The 18280-nt window shown below is 34.9% G+C and overlaps 2 protein-coding genes across 3 annotated transcripts; one reads left to right on the top strand and one right to left on the bottom strand.

The window, feature by feature from the left end:
- Nucleotides 1–6836: 6836 nt before the first annotated feature.
- Nucleotides 6837–9305, top strand: LOC112279094 (rac-like GTP-binding protein 5). Its single transcript, XM_024513205.3, has 7 exons — nucleotides 6837–7082; nucleotides 7401–7488; nucleotides 7728–7837; nucleotides 7957–8020; nucleotides 8183–8247; nucleotides 8529–8594; nucleotides 8779–9305. Exons 1-7 carry the CDS (start codon nucleotides 6984–6986, stop codon nucleotides 8875–8877), a joined length of 591 nt encoding a protein of 196 aa, XP_024368973.1. The 5' UTR covers nucleotides 6837–6983; the 3' UTR covers nucleotides 8878–9305.
- A 2296-nt stretch (nucleotides 9306–11601) lies between these two features.
- Nucleotides 11602–16564, bottom strand: LOC112278848 (importin subunit alpha-1). Of its 2 annotated transcripts, none has more exons than XM_024512698.3 (10): nucleotides 16059–16564; nucleotides 15662–15767; nucleotides 15449–15540; nucleotides 15227–15358; nucleotides 14699–14884; nucleotides 14183–14346; nucleotides 13970–14051; nucleotides 13430–13558; nucleotides 12811–13317; nucleotides 11602–12600 (listed from the first exon to the last, which is right to left on the bottom strand). In XM_024512698.3, the coding sequence occupies exons 1-9, from the start codon at nucleotides 16269–16271 to the stop codon at nucleotides 12814–12816; spliced, it is 1608 nt and encodes a 535-aa protein (XP_024368466.1). In that variant the 5' UTR covers nucleotides 16272–16564; the 3' UTR covers nucleotides 11602–12600; nucleotides 12811–12813. The 2 variants fall into 2 exon arrangements, with proteins under 2 accessions (XP_024368466.1, XP_024368467.1); XM_024512699.3 differs by having other exon boundaries at nucleotides 13970–14048.
- Nucleotides 16565–18280: the final 1716 nt, after the last annotated feature.

The raw sequence follows: 18280 nt of genomic DNA, 5'->3' as shown, positions 1-18280 counted from the left end.
AAAAGTTAAGATATAAAAAAGAAAAATTTTCTTTACTAAGTGCAAAAATTCAATATGATTTTTGAACCAAAATCTTTCGAAGTAGGCTTCCATGTATAAAGTGCCTTGTGATTTCCAAAATCAAATTTAATACATTTAAAAACAATCTTGTAGTTGTTTTCTTATTTTGTTGTTATTTTTTATTTTGTTGTTATTTTTTTTTCTTATTTAGTTATTTTATTGTTATTTTTTTTAGATTTTAAATACTATTTTAAAATAATTTTATAAAGTATATATTTTTAATTTTAATTTTAATTTTATATTTTATGTTTTATTAATTCTTTAACATTTAGAAACCAATAAGATGGAAAAACACATGTACATATCATGAAATTTTATAGAAATAAAACAAAAGAAAAGAAAAAAAAAAAAAAAAAAAAAAAAAAGAAGTAATGAATTGATAATTGTAAGATAAAGTAGATGGAACATCATTTATTTTTTGGTTAGGGTTGTTTTTTTCCTCTGGTTTTATGTCAGTAATCTTATTAGAGTACTTTTTTTAGTTGAACTTGTGAGAATGTTATCAATCTTTTCTTGAATGTTTTTGTTCTTTTATGGTATTATTTTTACTACTCTTTTTCAATTAATATACTTATCATTGTTATTTTAATAAATATTCATTCTAATTTTGTTAAGGGTATTATAGAGAATTCTTTTGAATCATTAAAAAATAAGACGAAATTATATATATATATATATATATATATATAAATAGTTGTATGTATGTATTATTTTTTTGCCTGTAATAAAGTTTTAAGAAAATTAATTAATTAGCTCCATAAAACATTAAAGATTTTTGTTATGGTTATCTATATTATAATATGACATCAATTTTTTTGATTAATATATATATATATATATATATATATATAATCGTCACTATAAGAAAATTAATCAAAAGAAATATGAAAATTGAAATCTTTTAATTTGAATTTTTAGTCTTCTTATCTATATTAAAGCAAAGATAAAAATAAAGATTCTTAAAAAATTATAAAACAAGTACTACTAACTTATAAATATTCTTGGTCTTATTCATGAGATAAAATAAATCAGATACATCAATATGCTTTCTTAAGTAGTTGGTAACACATCAAGTTAAACACATTATCTACCATCATTATCATAAAAGAGTAATAATGTATTATATAAAAACTATATCTTTTAATATTTATGTAACTTTTATAATATATTTAAATTACACATAATATTAGATATGCATACCACTTAACTTTAAAAATTAAACATAATTACATAAAAATATGTATAACAAATAATATCTTCTTTAACGAATATGAACATCACTTCTTTGATTTAGACTTACATATAGATTCTTTTAAATATGCGAAGTAATTATATTATATTTTTTGAAGTTTTTTAATTTTAAGAAATATTTTTTATGATGCAATACATTTATATGATAAAAAATTAAATAAAAAATCAAGATACATGGAAAAAATTTAAGTATAAGTTTAGTAAATGTTTCTTATACTTCAACAATTAAAATATCAAATTTAACTAAATTTTTTATGATATATGCTACCTTTTATAATCAAAAAGATCTTTATTGCTTCAATTGGGCTATAAGTAAATCAAGATAAGGTATATTAGATAGCTAATTCATAAAACCACATCTAAGATAAATTTAAGGCTAAATTCATGTAAAAATTTTAAAAAAATTTACAAGATTCATACTTGACAAATAATCATTTATAAGACATCATCAAATTTTTATCTCAAATAGAAAAACAAGAGCTTAAGACAAGCAAGCATTTTTTGTTTGTGTTTGTGTTTGTGTGTGTGTGTGTTTTTTTTTTTTTTTTTTTTTTTTTTTTTTGTAGAGATTAAAACATGTGATCAAAGAAATAGTTTCGAAAATATAAGATGGCTATAAGATTCATAGGATTTCAATTTATGGCTATAAGATTCATAGGATTTCAATTTATAATATTTTTTTTGCTAAACATTCAAAATTAGAATTTTATAGACAACAAAGTTTTGAAGGTAATAACAATTATTATAAAGTTTGATTTTTTTTTTCATTTATGCTTAATCTATTTTTGAAATTTTGTTATTATATAGACATATAAATAAGTCATTTTTTTCAAACTTTTTTGTCATTTTGATGGTGATGTCAAAAGATATATGACCACAAATCCAAATATGTACTAAAATTAAACAATTCAATATTGGTTACAAAATTATATATATATATATATATATATATATATATTTATACTTTCAATAAAATAAATATTTTAAAATATTAATAATATATTTTTTTATTAAGTGAATTATAACTTAGAAATGTGTTAGCCATTTGGTTGCAAAAAATATTTATTGAAATTCTAATATTCTTTCTATAATCTAAATAAATAATCAAGGTGTTTAAAAAGACATAACTTAATAATTTTGATCCTTTTAGAAAACTTTAATTTTTATAGTAGAAATTTAGCTTCTATAAGTTTTTACAAGATTCAAAGTAATAAACTAAAAAATATATATATTTTTTATAAAAACTATTAAATTTATAAATTATGTTTGCTTCAAATTTTGCAATTGCTTAAATGATACGAATAAAACCATTATGTAGAAGGCTAATCTAATGATTCAATTAGAAGTTTTATTTTATTATAATTTAATAATTTAGTGCTTATGAGATGTTTAGATTTTTTCATAATTTATAGGATTTTTAAATTTATAATTTTTATTTTATAGAATTTAGATTTTGAGAAGATGATAAACTTAATAAGATTACAGATTTTTATAGTCTCAAAAAAATAATTATTCAAAAAAAATTAATTTAATATTAAAATTTTATAAGATTAAATAGAACTAAGATCTATGCTAACTAGATATTTAGATTCTATATTTTAATATGCATAAAAATATAATAAACAAGACATTACATTTGAAATTAGGTATGCCTATTTTAAACAAGAAAAATATCTTAAATATCCCTAAAATATGCTAAAATATCAAGAATATCCTTGCATTCTTAATAATAGCAAATGTACCTTTGAATATGATAAGATATCTAAAGAAGACAATTGAATCTGCAACACAACAAGCTAATACTTTTTAAACACTTAAGGATAGGCATAGACATCAACTTAATTGAATATGACTTGCAGGATGTGGGAGAGGCTTTGTAATAGCGTAATTGCAGTAATATTGCCTATTATATTATAATTGATTGTGGTGATATATCATGCATATCAAGGCATGCACCTTTGTGCTTCCATTGATGAATTTCTATATACACTTTGAATTCTAAGTTTCAACTAGAAACTAGGATTGCATTGAAGCCAATATCAGAGGTACATTAGAATCAAGGGTGCATTGGTGCCTTGCCTAGATTGTGCAGCAATGACAAAGGACATGGGAGGTGCAAGGAACAAAGCCCCAATTTTCCAAGAGTACACAACACATGGGCCATAGGCTCCTTTGCAATTTGACAATTTGGCAATGCAAAATCTTAAAGGCATGTGGTTTAGGCCTGATATAAAAATAAAAAATAAAAAAATAAAAAACCCATGAAAATTATTGTATCTTTGTCGGATTGGTGATACTTTATCTTGAATATGACATATTCAAGAGTATATTTGCTACTATCAAAAATGTAAGGATATTCTTGATATTTTAGCATACTTAAGAGATATATATGATATTTTTGTATATATATATATATAAAATCTACCACATCTTTATTGTATTTTTTATAAATATAAATACCAATTTTAATTTTAAAATAATAGATATTTTATGCTAATTGATTATATGTATTGAAATAAATTAAATAAAAAATAAATTTATTATTATATATTACTTCTATTTAAATATTCTAAATAATGATATAAATGTTATTAGAATTAAAATTTAAAATTTTTAAAAACTAAGTTTCTATCTTATTAGCATTGATGATAAAACATCTTATCTTGAAGTTCTACTTTTGCGATCAACCAATTTGAGTATAAAAAATTGTACAATCAATTTCGGATCTTAAAATTTCTTCTTTTTTGCAATTTAAAAACAACGCCTATGACATCTAGATTCTTAATTGAAGTATAAATCATAATTTTTCTAAGATAAAATTATAATGTTTCCATAATTTATATGCATTGTGTACTATATTTTCTCTCTTTTGCCTTCTATTTAGTAGCTAAGACATAATAACATCTATTTTGTGTTATTATTGTTTTATAAACTTCAAAAAATACATATTTGTATTCATAGGATAAACATGCTTTTTCTTATGATATATATATATATATATATATATATATATGTATATTACATAAGAAACTATATTAAATTAATTTTTTACCTTAAGTTATATGTAGAATTTTTAATATGTAGCTTATATCATTTTTAAATCTATGAGTTATGAATTGAATTCCAACATTTGTAAAAAAATATATGTACAAATACAAATGCAAACTAATATAAGAGAGCTACCGATATGCCAAATTTTATGAAAGCCTAATATCAAACTATGTTTTTTTTATTAATAGTGAAGTATTAAAAATATATATTATTTTTAAAGAATAAGAATTATCACAATAATAACATTGTAGAAATGTTACTTTTATTAAATTTATTCAAAGAAACTCTGCCTATCTATTATATAGCTAAATCTATTTTTCTTTTCATTTTTAAGTTTATGGAAAATTGTTTAATAAATATCACAACTTATTTTGATGAATATTAAGAAACATTTTACTTTTTATCAAAATCTAAAGCTGTTCATAGTCAAATAAATTATCAATGAACAATCTCAATCTTTTTAGCTTAGAAATAATAATGATGTAAAATCAAACTACATACAATATTAGATAAGATTAACCACAATAAATCTAATAGTACCATCAATAGTTAAAGTTCCTTAAAAGTACATCACATTATTGTTTTGTATATATGTATGTATATAGGATTTTTAATTATAATTTTACACAAGATATATACAAATTTTAAGATAGAAGACACATTGTGAAACCAAAAAAAGATGAAAATAGCTTTGAAACTGTTGTAGAATCACATGATTGTATATGTTTTTGAACCAAAATTCATTTAAAGTGTTCATAATTGATAGATAATACAAATAGTTATTCATAACAAAAATTGAAATTTTATTGTAATAATAAAATCAAATATATATATATATATATATATATATATATATCTTTAATGGCACTATATTTTAATCCTAATTCATGAATAAAATAAAATATAAATATAAGTCTTTAATTTGATTACCTCCATAATTTCATCCAAAACATAAGTGTAGCTTCAATTAAATTAATGGTATCAATTATCATTTTATAACATTTGTTATGCTATAAAGAAGTTCAATAATCTAAAGTGATAATGCTTTTTTTTGAAGTTCTGTTGTAACGCTTCAATAATATTAAAAATGAAACCTTCTATTTAATGTGTGTTTGTAACTTTTTTGAACACAAGCACCGTATTAAAAGTTAAAGGCACAAGTAGAAAATGTTTTAAGAAGAAGATGACGAAGAAACTCAATTCAGCACCTCGATACTAAAAAATATCATAAGAATATTCCGGTTAAATGAAAATCAACCATCTTTCAAGACATGATGAGCTCATCTTTTACTTCAGTATACAAAAATACAAGCATCATTCAAGAAGGTTGGTATAAAAACACCAATCATGTGTGAAAAAGAGCAATGACATTGTTTTAAATAATCAAACCATAGGTAATGTATTTTTATTTGTTGTCACCCTTAGCCTCATCTTTCCATGGTAACGAAGCTTGGCATTTATGTCATACTTTTAAAGCTCATAAAAAATATATACATAGTGGTGGGTTCTCCGTACTTTTGAAACGGTGGTAGAGTTGAAAGGTATAATACTTCCCCACTGCCAATTTCTAATATCCCCCTTAACTCAATCCCTTCGCCTGGCTGGCTTGGCTTGGCTCGTTGGCTGACTGGCTGGCCCCAAAGCGATGGGCCGTTGCAGGATCGGGGCCGGGCTGGGTTGGGGAGTGGGCCTGCCAGAGCGCTAAAACGAGGCTCTTCGGGGAATGCGGCCAAAACTGAGGGTGCCGAGCAAAGGGAAAGCCAGCCAGCGCAGGCCAGACCGGGCCGGACAGGGGACGAGGCGGGGCGGGACGATCGTCGTCTGCTTTCCTTCGCCTACAGCCCTTCTTCCAATCCTCCCCTTCCCGGCCCGCTTTACTGTCCTCCTGCCTGCCTCGCCTCTGCAAGCTCGCCCTCTCTCTCTCCCTCCATCGCAGGTCTTCTTCCTGCTCCCTGCCCTTCGTTGCCGCAGATCTGGAAAATACTCCGTTTCTGGTGGCACTTCCGCCACAATTCGCCCTTCACCGTAGCGACTCTCTAGAGGCTATTCTCTGCTTCGTGAAATGCTCCTTTGCCTAGGGAGGTTCGCGTGAGGTGGTCTAGTGTTGAGGTCGGCGTAAGGGGGGGGGGAGTGTGAGGGCGTAGTGCGAGGGCGTCGTGCGAGGGTGTCGTGCGCTAGTCTCGCTTCGGGTGTGGCTCGGACACAAGGTAGAGGACTGCGGTTTCCGCAGAGTTGGAGGGAGTGGAGGTGAGCTGAGCGGGCGAGGTGGTTGTGGAGTGGTGTGTATGTGTGCAGGTTTGGGGTTCGAGATATGGACAAAGCAGCTGGTGTTGTTTTGGAAATTGCTCAGAGGACAGTGTGTCTTGTGGTTTAGGCAGATCTGAAGAGCAGAGGAGATTTTTATGTCGAGGTTTTTCCGGCGGCACTTGGTTTTTTTCGGTTTGTGAGATCATGTAGACTTCGCTAAGTGTGGAACCAGGTCTGTACACAGCGGTTGGAGGACGGATTTTCAAGATCTACTGCCATGCTACACCGTACTTGAAATGCGTAATAGGAAGGGAGGTTGAAGCTTTATTGTAGGATCGTGACTGTATAGTTGTCGGCGGGTTAGGAACATAGCCATGAGCACATCTCGGTTTATCAAGTGCGTTACTGTAGGAGATGGAGCAGTCGGAAAGACGTGCATGCTTATTTCTTATACCAGCAATACATTTCCTACTGTAAGCTGCGACCGTTTCTGGACAGGCGCTTTTTCATGACAGATTTCACTGCACTCTATGTTTATTTGGCATTATTATCAGTTTCCGTCCCATTACGTCTTAAAGATCAGCTTCAGTCATATTGTGGCGCCTTCAGGGTTAATGTATATGCTGCATTTAATCGTCACAACTTACGTCTGTCATTATCGTGCGAGCGTTATCAGGCGGCTTTGGTATCCAACGCTGTGATGTATATATATATATATATATATATATATCCTTTTCTTATTATTTAATTTTTCCTGGGTGACATCTCAAGAGTTAATCCTTATTTTGCAGGATTACGTTCCTACCGTTTTTGATAACTTCAGCGCGAATGTCGTTGTCGATGGAAACACTGTAAACCTTGGACTATGGGATACAGCAGGTAAGAGATAACTTAAGTTGGTGTTCTTTTGGCATTTCGCAGCTGATTACTAGCGTTTTGTATGGCAAGGGCATCCGCAGTGACCGACCAATAATTCAATGGCATTAGCATCTTACATGATCTGAGTCTTACTAGCAATGTTATCGACTCGATCGGATCAGAAGTTGCACTTTCGAACCATTCAGTCAGGACTTGTCATCTTCAAATGGTCTCATTCCATTTGTTTTCTCTAAGCGCAGGTCAGGAAGATTATAACAGGCTTCGACCTCTGAGTTACAGGGGTGCTGATGTTTTTCTACTAGCATTCTCTCTTATCAGCAAAGCTAGTTATGAGAACATCTCAAAGAAGGTACTAGCCCTCTGCATCAGTGGCCTCACATTTGTGTCCTAAGGAGTAGATGCGCGACCGTTTGGTTGATTGCTGTACTCGGTGGATTGCATTGATTCTGACGATTTATTACATGGCAGTGGATTCCTGAACTGAGACACTACGCTCCATCTGTACCTATTATCCTCGTCGGAACGAAGCTAGGTTCGTATTTTTCTGGCTGCACTGATCGTTCTGACGTACGCTGGACTGGTGTCGTTTACAACAGTTATTTGTAGTACATGACGCCCGCAACTTTGCAATATGTTTTGGAGTCTGTCTGAGAAGATTTCTTCGTCTCACAATTCTGCAACTGCGAATGGGCAGATCTTCGAGATGACAAGCAATTTTTCGCCGACCATCCTGGAGCGGCTCCGATCACAACCTCCCAAGTACGTAGTGAAGCTTTACTGTCTACTTTTGATCTTCTACGAATACAGAAGTTGCTCCGAAGACACTCTAACTTTCAGATACTAGGGCACTCGTCAGACTGTTCTAATGGCTAAGTAGTTTCCGTTGGCACCCCAAATCTGGATATCCGAACTAGGTTGAGCGTACTTGTGTGTGATCTCTACACCTCGGTTTCGGTGTCTATATCTAGATCATTCCCTGTTACATCCCACAAGATTTCCCAGTGATAGCAGAATCTTATGTTAACACGTATTGCGTACAGGGTGAAGAACTCAGAAAGGCGATTGGAGCAGCCTCTTACATTGAGTGTAGCTCTAAGACTCAGCAGGTAAACGCTTGAATTCAATTGTGGCTTCTATGCTCAATGTGATGTGTTGGCTCTGCTTTAAACAATTATGTAACTTTTCCCTTTGTATTCTAGCTTGCGCATCTATGAAGATGGGTGGCCAGAGTATGTAGTCCATCATGGCTGCAAGATTTTTGTGTCTTATGACGCCTTTCGGTCTATGCAGAATGTGAAAGCAGTTTTTGATGCTGCCATCAAGGTTGTTCTTCAGCCACCCAAGCAGAAGAAGAAGAAGAAAAAACAAAAGAACTGTGTTATTCTCTGAAATTGCCACAACCTGCATGACTCGGCTCAGTTTTTGGAGCTGTTCATAATCATTGACTTTTAGGCTTGGTCTCGCTTTGGTTATTCCTTAGCTGACGTCCAGTAGTATAGTTTCCCGCGTGATTCGCCACAGATTATCTGTGTCCACTTTTTTGTGGAAACCGAAATCACTTGAATTGTAGTGTATTCTTTTCTCCTGCTGGTAATCTGGTGATGGACAATGGGGTGTGATTTTGTAGATGGTGCTTTCCGTAACATTGACCTAATGGGGGGCTAACTCATCTCCTAGAAATGCTCTTGGTCATCAGGTACGGAACAACCATCTCCTGCAAGCCAAAAGGGGGCTGCAGTAGAAATCTTTGTAGACTTATCAGGCATTTACACTGGAAGCACCCTCATTTCAATGCACTTGCACCATCTCTTGTGTTATTCACGTCTGGGACCGTGGATTCTGTCTTGAATGTGTAGATTGTTTACTAATGAAATTGGTCACAGTCACTACTTGTCACTGCAACCCTGTTTCTCTTGAATGTGTCGCACGACTTATCCTAGAAATTCTCCGTGTTGGCGAAAAAGAGCACAGTAATTCCCTATCCCTTAAACTTACTATGGCCCTCTTTGCTGTTTCTCATTTAAACGCTCTGCTCTTAGATGCCTCCATGCTTTGCAATTTTACCTTAAGTGGCTGCACCGCAACTCATCCCTCGCAGAGTCCATCCTCCTGACGATTTGCTTGACAATACCCCATCGTTAACTGTTAAAATGCACATATTGACGTCATTTGTTTTGGTAATTTTCCCGATTACGTAACTGCGTTGTCTTCCCTTATCAATGTTTGTGTTTCCTTCCACTCGGATAGTGATGGAGGGCGTGGCGTCTGCTGGATGATTGAACTGCTTCTAGCTGTCCTGACATGCGTGTTCACCTGCTATAAAGCTGAAATTCTTTTCTTATAGAATGTCGGGTGTCACAGATCAAGTATCAACATGATTTCTCTTTAATCAGCAATAGCCAGTGAACAGATTCACCTCTCCGATGACCGTAAACGAATACTGTTGTATTGTCATGTACGCTAGCAATCAACTATACTCGAAAAGAAGAAATGATTTCTAGATCGTCAATTGGATATTTCTCTGCTTGACAAACTGTCCTGTTTTATGATCTTTGGCTTTTACAATTCATAACCTTTTCTTGTTATGTCTAGTTATTGTTCCGAATGAGATCAATATTGTACTATGCTTTTGAAAGATATTTTATATTGCATGTGAACAGTCAGAAGAAGGTTAATTGACGTACTGAGGATCAATATAAACTCGTCATTAATTATCATTAGAAGATTATAAAACTTCAAAATTTTGAGGTTTGCTCTTATCAATTCATTCACAAAGTAATAGTCTCTAACAATTCTATTGATAATTCTACAAGAGTTTGACAAGACTATCTCCATCAACATTTCTAGCATATTTTTTCGCAAAAGAAGCTTAATTGTTACTGAGAAAATATTGTAACTGCTTATTTAAATGACTTAGGGCTGTGGCGGAATAGGTATCCGGCTGGTTTAGGTACTGTATGAACAAAAAATCTAAATTGTTCATTGCACCGAAACATTTTAATAAGTCATGAACTTTTAACCCTGTGTAATTGTTCGTAAACGATTTTGTGTGTTTTTTTTGTTACTAAACCTCACATCTTAAACCCTACACACCTCCCAACAATTGGTTGTCAGTCAGTCAGCTGCATACAAAATCTGACACAGCTAGCCAACATCTATGTGCAAACACGAATGAGTGACGGACGAATGATGTTAAAAGGGCAGAGTGAGAGCTGGGTACCTATTCAGCAAAATTTTCCAATCACAACGATTAGCCAAGCTGTGAGTGAATTAATTAAGTGAAGCATTTGTTATCGTTTCAATAGACTTATCCTGTCAGAAGATCACTTGTATGGAATTTTTTTTTGAACAACGGCACTTGATGTCTGTAAGACTTCTTGAACGTTAGTTTCGTCATTTAACCCGAAATCTTCAAATCGAATTTGTTGCTGATTGTTTAGAAGTGAGTATTTGAGTAGTCATACTTTCCTATACAACAATAATATTTGTGAGTAAATAAGAAGATGGGGCTTTCTGCACTCTCTAAACGAATTAAGGAGGAGATGGAGCTTGCTGCACTCTCTAAACGAATTAAGGAGATGGAGCTTGCTGCACTCTAAAAGAATAAGGGAGGTTTGCATTCTAGACGGAAAATTGTAGTAAAATGTACTTCGAGAGAATTTCTCCGTCTTTGCACAATTCACAAGGTGCTGTACAATGTCAAACAAAGGTCAGACCAATAGACACCCACAGCCACTTTCGTTTAATAGAGCTCCTTATTAGAAAATATATTGTTGTGCATACACATTTTTCAAACTGAGAATAGTACGTACGATGCTTTGATGATTCCACAGATACCTTTTCAGAACACTACGCTTGAAAGCTTTTCAAGACACACTCTACAAGAATATCATGCAGCAGACAAGTAAGACTCATAAAAATACTATCTGCACTCCCTGTTCATCAAAAGTACACTGCAGCAGGAGATCAGAAAGGTAAGGTACAGCATCATCAAGATATCACATTAACACGCTCAATTCCCAGCTGTTGAGTTGTGTTCAGCACATTGATCAGAATGAATTGGAATTAGAACTATATATTCAAGATGACTCAGCTGTGGAAACTGGTCGTAAATTCAGCAAGAACCGGTTTGCTCAGTTGCAGCTAAATGAATTAGCTAGAGCATGAATTTATGAAAATGCATAAATTACACAGCCAATGAACACGATCCATCATCTAAGAAAAAGTCGGTTGTACCTTGTAACCCAGTTAGCCCATAAATTAATTCTAGACTCAGTTTAGTAAGTTGGACTAAATTAAGACTTGACCGAAAATGACATATTCCATTTAGTTCCAGCGAATCAAACAGTATCAGTGCTAAAGTTGGGTTTTAAATTAACCGTAACTTAGGAATGACATGTCAGTTCAGATATGACAAAGCAGTGGATTCACCGCTTGACATTTAGATCGTAGAGTTATGCTTACGAGTCTGAGATTGACCAGGAATCGTAAGCACTTGTCAGTGAGCCATACAATTGCGCGGCCAAAGATCAGTGACTATGGAGAAAATTTAAGGACGGTCAGCTCCACTCCTCATACTGGGATCCTACCAATAGGTTAGAAGTCAACTTGGGACTATGGGCAGCAAAAATCCCTGCACTCATAGTTCGTGAATCTATTCAAATGTAAAAGCCCACACACATCATGTGACATGTGACATGTAAATAAAGCTGTTAGAGTAGACGCTCTCGTCTAATTCCAAGCTAGACTTCTCGCTGGTATGAGGAACACATAAGGGTGAGAATTGTTGTCCGTGCAGCATCTGCACCGACGACTATGGGTTGCAGTCAATGCAACCGAGACCAAGTAAGTGATGACAGTCAGGACAGTCAAAGTTCGGACTTGAATCACTTAGCGCAGATTAGATCTGTTAGAGATTAGATGATCCCACAACCAAACTTCCTGCTCAGCCACCATTACGGAGTCTGAATCTCTTCAGGTCAGACACTTTCCTACCAAGTATCCAACATCTTAGGTCTCAGCTAGTGAAGTATCAATATAGATACCCTGCCTCAGCGGTCCACCCTCGTCGACTTGTTTCAGAGTATCAGCTTTCCAGGGCCAAAAATGTTCCTGCACAAATCCCAAGTGCAACCATGCATCGTATTAACAATGGTAGAAAGCATGTCTTACTGGTGCCTGACGAATATTCTCCATCAACTTGACAGAAGGGGCTAAGTACCTACAGCACTTTGCAACTATTAGGAAAGAAAAAATGCCAGAATAACATCCCCACATAGAAATGTCCACCGAAACGGGACTAGAAAGGTGAGATTTGCATACCTTTTAGCCAAAGTGGAAGCCACCGGCAGGAGCGCCTGCAGCGTTGCTTGAACCAAACGCGAAGGTTTGGCCTTCCGTGCCAGGTGCCGCATTCGAATCCTCATCCTCTTCTAGCCAATAAGTCTCCAGAATCTTCACAGCCTTTTCATAAATCTCGTTGTTATCGTGTGTCTGCAAGTTCTCAATCTTCTCCAAACCCTCGGCTTCATCGATGTAGCGGGCATAAAGGTTGATACCACCACTCTGGCCAAGATCTTTCTCCTGCTCCCCAACCTTCAAAATGTTTTCCAGCCCTTCGAGGGACACAGTGACGATTCTCGGATCTGGACATGTTAGAAGGTCACATAGTGGCTTAATGCAACCTTGGGTAACAAGGTACTTTATCTGATCGTGACTGCCACCAGAAGTGGCATTTGAAATAGCCCAAGCAGCTTCCTTCTTGATGTCAAATTCTGCGGTGGCAAGAAGAGATACCAAAGGTGGAATGATGTTGGCATCAATAACAGCCTACAGAGCATCGAAGCAAACAATGTAAAATGTTAGTCGAACCATCACTCAAAAGTGCATGCAAGAAATAAATATTTTTGAACAAGTATCACACAATGAAAAATATTTTTACCTGGATTTGATCCTTGTTTCCTGCAGTTATATTGGAAATAGTCCAACAGGCTTCTTTCTTGATACTTTTCTTGTGATTGTTGGTCAGAAGAGCAAGAAGACAGGGAAGGGCCTGATTATTGATGATGAACTGATCCAAGACAACAATACAAGAAGGATGTTAGTTACAAGCAAGAACAAAGTCAACACAAGTTGAACCATTCTGGGACGAGTGGTATAAAATAGAAGTCAAAGAGGAATAAATAGAAACACACCAAAACAGATTTTCCAAACCCTTATTTTAGTTCTGAACTGGCAAGAACACTCCTGAGACATTGAATTCATGTTGATTATAATGGAAGTGTATTTCAGTTTCAAGGAATAGTCATGAACTACATATGGGTGATAACTTCCTGGGACGAGGTGGAAATGTTTGCCTTTAATAATAAGTCTATGAGAGCCGTTTAAAATGCAAGCAATCACGAAATGGTATATGCAAATGCTAATCACATTTTAACGGATATATATTAGAAACCAGATTATTTCCAGAATGGAGCTCAACCTGTGTCTGAAGATCGTCACCAGTCACAATGTTGCCAACAGTACGCAGCGCGGGAATGAGTACAGAGGGCGATGGATGGCTGCTACAAACCACAACAAGGATAATAGACTCTTCAGGGAACTTTCGAGAAAAATATGTGAGACGTCAAGGCCAAATTGAAGCCAAAGAGCATAAATTCAAGACAGTATTTGAAGGAAGGTTTAGAAGCTATACAGCAATAACTCCACAAGTCGACGACAGACGCCAGCCTCAATCACGGCCTGAATCTTGTCATTCGTCCCATCGGATAAATAAGATAGTGCCCAGCAAGCATCCGTGAGAACCTCTTCATCGTTTGAGTGAATGAGCCGCTCCAAGGCCGGAAGCGCTGGTTTCGACTACAAGATAAAAATATGTGATGGATTTAGTCAGAATCCTAGTGTTTTACTGCTACCTAGGATCATGAAACGAAGAGAATGGAAACGAGGAGCGGAAACATAAAAACGATAAATACGTGGATAAATAAAACCGATGAGGAAACAAGAAATTAGCAAACAAAGACTCCGTAGCTCTATTAGAATTATCCCAGTACATAATGATCGTTTCAGAAGGAATTCGTAGAAATTGATTGAACTGAAACTTGATAGTAAGGAAGAAAATAAGAGAGAAGCGAATATCTTACTGTCAAACGAAATCACTTGCTAATAAGAATAATAATAATAGAGTAAGCGTAATAATCACATCACATACCTGCTCAAAAGGTGGTTGAGGCTTGCCACGACAGAAGTTGGAGAGAGTCCAGGTAGCGTTTCTAAGCATAGACAATTTTGTGTTCTCCGTAAGCTGCGCAAGCAGAGGCATCAAGGCCCCATGACCTAAAACAAGGTCACGGCATTTCGGCGAATCACCAGCAACGTTTCCCAAAGCCCATACAGCCTGTTCAAAGAGAATATTAACAGTCAAGTCGGCACAACTGGTCAGCATGAAATCCAGTCGACAAAAGCATGACACCTAGCTAAAGATCACAATGTGAAACTACGAAACACGAGGTTCAGCCACCACTCAATCAATCCTACATATCAGTAGACGATGACTAAGGACTACTCTTCAATTCAATCTACCTAGGATGTGCAAAGTAAGTTACGAATGTTTTTGCAAAGAGAAAGTTTGTCAATAACAAGAGATCCTAAGGAATAGATAACACGAAATATTGAATTTCTTCCAGGCACCTCCAAATGTTGGTTACGCATATCAAAACCCAGAATGAATGTTCGGTACCTGTTCTCGGACATCGTCACTGGGAGAGCTTAGGAGCTGAACAAAGATGGGAACAGCACCATGGTCGATGACAACACGTGTGTGATCAGAAGTCCCTGATGCAATATTTGTCAAAGCCCATGCCGCCTCGAACTGCATTCAGAATTCCATGTGTAAGAAACCGAAGTTGAATTCCCTACGTGGGGCTAGCAATTGCAAACAATCCAGTGCAACTATTAATACCTGCAACTGCGGAAAATCGCTCCTGACTAGAAACTCCACGAAACGGGGGACGACACCAGCGGAAATCACTTCTTCAATGGGAGGACTCCGCTCTGCATATGGAAATTTCCATCACGAACGTAAGCCGAAATCACACCCTTTTTGCGCAGTATTTTACTGAAAACATCTCACGTCTCAAGAGGGAACTCAAACTGATACATAACACGGTCATACCGATAGACAGAAGCTTTCGAAATTGTGTGGTTGCTTCCAACTGGGTAGCAGGATCGTCAGAGTAAAGACCAGAAACCAACGCTGGAAGGCTCTCAAGTTGCTGCAACTGGCAAAAAAAAAAAAAAAAAAAAAAAAAAAAAAAAAAAAAAAAAAAAAAAAAAAAAAAAAAAAAAAAAACAAACAAATTAGGTTTACCACAAAAACACTAATGAAATGCCGCGGAACCAAGCACAAAATCTAGGGCATGTGTGGGAGCTAAGTCACAAAAAACGAGACCTGTCATCAGATCCAATGTATACGGAGCCCATTCCGAGATCAACCTCACTTTGAACTATAAAGAATCTCAACGAAGTCCAGATTTGAAGAAAATAGGTTTCAAAAACACACATCTACCTACCTTCTTGTCAGACAGAGAGCTCTGAGCGGACGGGACAAACTGCGGCAGCTGCGGCATACCATCCCTCCGCTTCTTCAATAAACTCTCCTCCCTCTTGCTCTTCCGAATCTCCACCATATTGTCCTCCCTCTTCCTGCGCGCCTCATCGGCATCGACCGCGAGTTTGTACCCCTTCTTGCGACCTTCCACTCGGGCGTTCGGTCGAAGAGACATCTTGCCAAACCCAAATCACAGCCCCCCCCCCCCCCCCAAAAAAAAAAAAAAAAAAAAAAAAAAAACCCTCAAAAACACTCTCAAAAACACAAACTCTCACAACCACTCCAACCACCGAGACGAACACGATACAGGACGAGAAGCAGCGAGAATAGGGCCAAATTATCGGCGAGAGAATTGAGCTTCACAATCCGGTGGTCAAGAGGAGGAATCCTTAAGGACAGGGGGGGAGAATTCGGAGAGGAATCAAGTGATGCTCAGCACTATTCGGAGCCTGCCATTGACACCCTGGAGTGAGCAAGCAGGGCTCTTCCCTTTTCCCCCATCCCAATAAAAAGGGGCCCCTCCGCCCGACTTGCAGCTAGGGCCTCGGATTTCTCTCCGCCGTAGGATCTAGGGCGCCATCTCCACCGTCCGTCGGCGGGTATTGGTGGATATTCCAGGGGCCCTACGAGTGGTTCCATTCTACAAGGCCACTTTCCATTCCCAGGGCTGGACAAGCGGCACTCTGATAGGCTCTGGAACCCACCCATAAAAAAAAGTATTTATTAGTTATTATCAATACTTGGCTTCATTCTACTCTCTCTGCCTCTCTCTCTCACACTATTTAATTGCACACTATTTTATTGTTGGGTTGTTTGAACAAGTATGGTGCATAACATCGCATCACTCTATGGAAAAAGATGATATTTGTTTACAGATTGGGTTGTGAAATTTTTCGACAGATGGGACTTAATGTACATTGGGGTTGTTGGCCATACTTGGCTTTCAATCTTTTTGTCAAAACACTCTAAGGATTGTTGTTGTTGCTTTCTTTTTCTTTTACTTTCTCTTTGTTTGTGTGTTTTTTTTTTAAATTACTAGTTTTTTTTCGCATGCATTTGATATGAAGTAAAAATAATATTGTAAATCAACAAGAAATTTTATTTGATTTTTTCATATTTTCAAAAAAAACAATTTTACATGCTTTAAGAAAAAAAATTGGAAGACATTTCCATCAAGTGAGATTTGAGTTTTTTTTTCTTTTTTTCTTTTTTTCTTTTTTTCTTTTTTTTTTTTCCTTTTATTATTATCAAGGTAGATTGGCTATGTCATCAATGTGTAGAGATATTTTGCATCTATGGTTGGAGAGCTTTATAGTGATTGTGGTGGTTGGGTTTGATGTGTGCCAGAATCTTGATCTTCCTTACTTCATGGGTTATATGAGAATCAAGAATTGTATGTCAATAGGGTCCCTTTCTTATAGAGGATGTTGTATTCTTTCATATTTACTTTATTTGAAACTTGGTGTTCTTCACTTTGAATTTTAAGTAAGAGAAAAAACAATATTGTAGGGGTGTATGACTTCGTCAAAAATACATCACCATGGACTTCATTGAATATAGAGAAATATTAACTAGGTGGGTGTTATAACTAAGTATGCCTTCAAATGATGAAGAATATGGTAATCATGATGAATGTGGTTGGTTTTCATTGGTTTCAAATCTAGTAGTGGAGAAATGAATTAAGATGTGATTTTCTTTTTTTATGATGGTTAGGATGGGTGTGTCAATTTTGTAAAAGCCTTGGTCTATTTAACATTCATATATATAATAAAATAAAATAAAAATTACAAAATCTTTATACACTTTAATCACTAAATTTATAAACAACCAAAAAAATCAAATTCTATCATGTAATGCTTATATAACTATGTAATTTTTTTTATATATATTGTATAATCATCCAAATAAATGGTTATTATTGCTTTGTTAACAAAACAACTATTAATTGCCATGTTGACTATTAGTTAACTTGTAAGTTCAAGAATCTACCAAATCATCATATATTCTAATAATAGACTATATATAAGTCAATGATATTTTTAATTAATTATTAGTATATATTTGTAATAAAATGTCTTTATATTTAGATTACAAACTTGTAGTATAAAAATTCAATAGGTACAATGAAATAATGTAATTGATTGTTTTAAATCTTTCTTGCTAGATTTACAAGTTTGTATATAT

The sequence above is a fragment of the Physcomitrium patens genome, chromosome 2 (assembly GCF_059467195.1).
Source record: "Physcomitrium patens ecotype Gransden chromosome 2, ASM5946719v1, whole genome shotgun sequence".
Classification (NCBI taxonomy): Eukaryota; Viridiplantae; Streptophyta; class Bryopsida; order Funariales; family Funariaceae; genus Physcomitrium; species Physcomitrium patens.
The sequence above is the reverse complement of the archived record's forward strand: the minus strand, read 5'-3'. Positions and strand labels throughout refer to the sequence as shown.

Excerpts from the sequence above, each read along its gene's own strand:
- LOC112279094 (XM_024513205.3), top strand. The coding sequence starts at position 6,984 with ATGAGCACATCTCGGTTTATCAAGTGCGTTACTGTAGGAGATGGAGCA. Across the intron at positions 8,248-8,528 it reads CTCCGATCACAACCTCCCAA|GGTGAAGAACTCAGAAAGGC; the intron begins GTACGTAGTGAA and ends TATTGCGTACAG. Across the intron at positions 8,595-8,778 it reads GTAGCTCTAAGACTCAGCAG|AATGTGAAAGCAGTTTTTGA; the intron begins GTAAACGCTTGA and ends CGGTCTATGCAG.
- LOC112278848 (XM_024512698.3), bottom strand. The coding sequence starts at position 16,271 with ATGTCTCTTCGACCGAACGCCCGAGTGGAAGGTCGCAAGAAGGGGTAC. Across the intron at positions 14,885-15,226 it reads GTGACGATGTCCGAGAACAG|GCTGTATGGGCTTTGGGAAA; the intron begins GTACCGAACATT and ends CTCTTTGAACAG. Across the intron at positions 14,052-14,182 it reads CGACTTGTGGAGTTATTGCT|CAGCCATCCATCGCCCTCTG; the intron begins GTATAGCTTCTA and ends TGTGGTTTGTAG.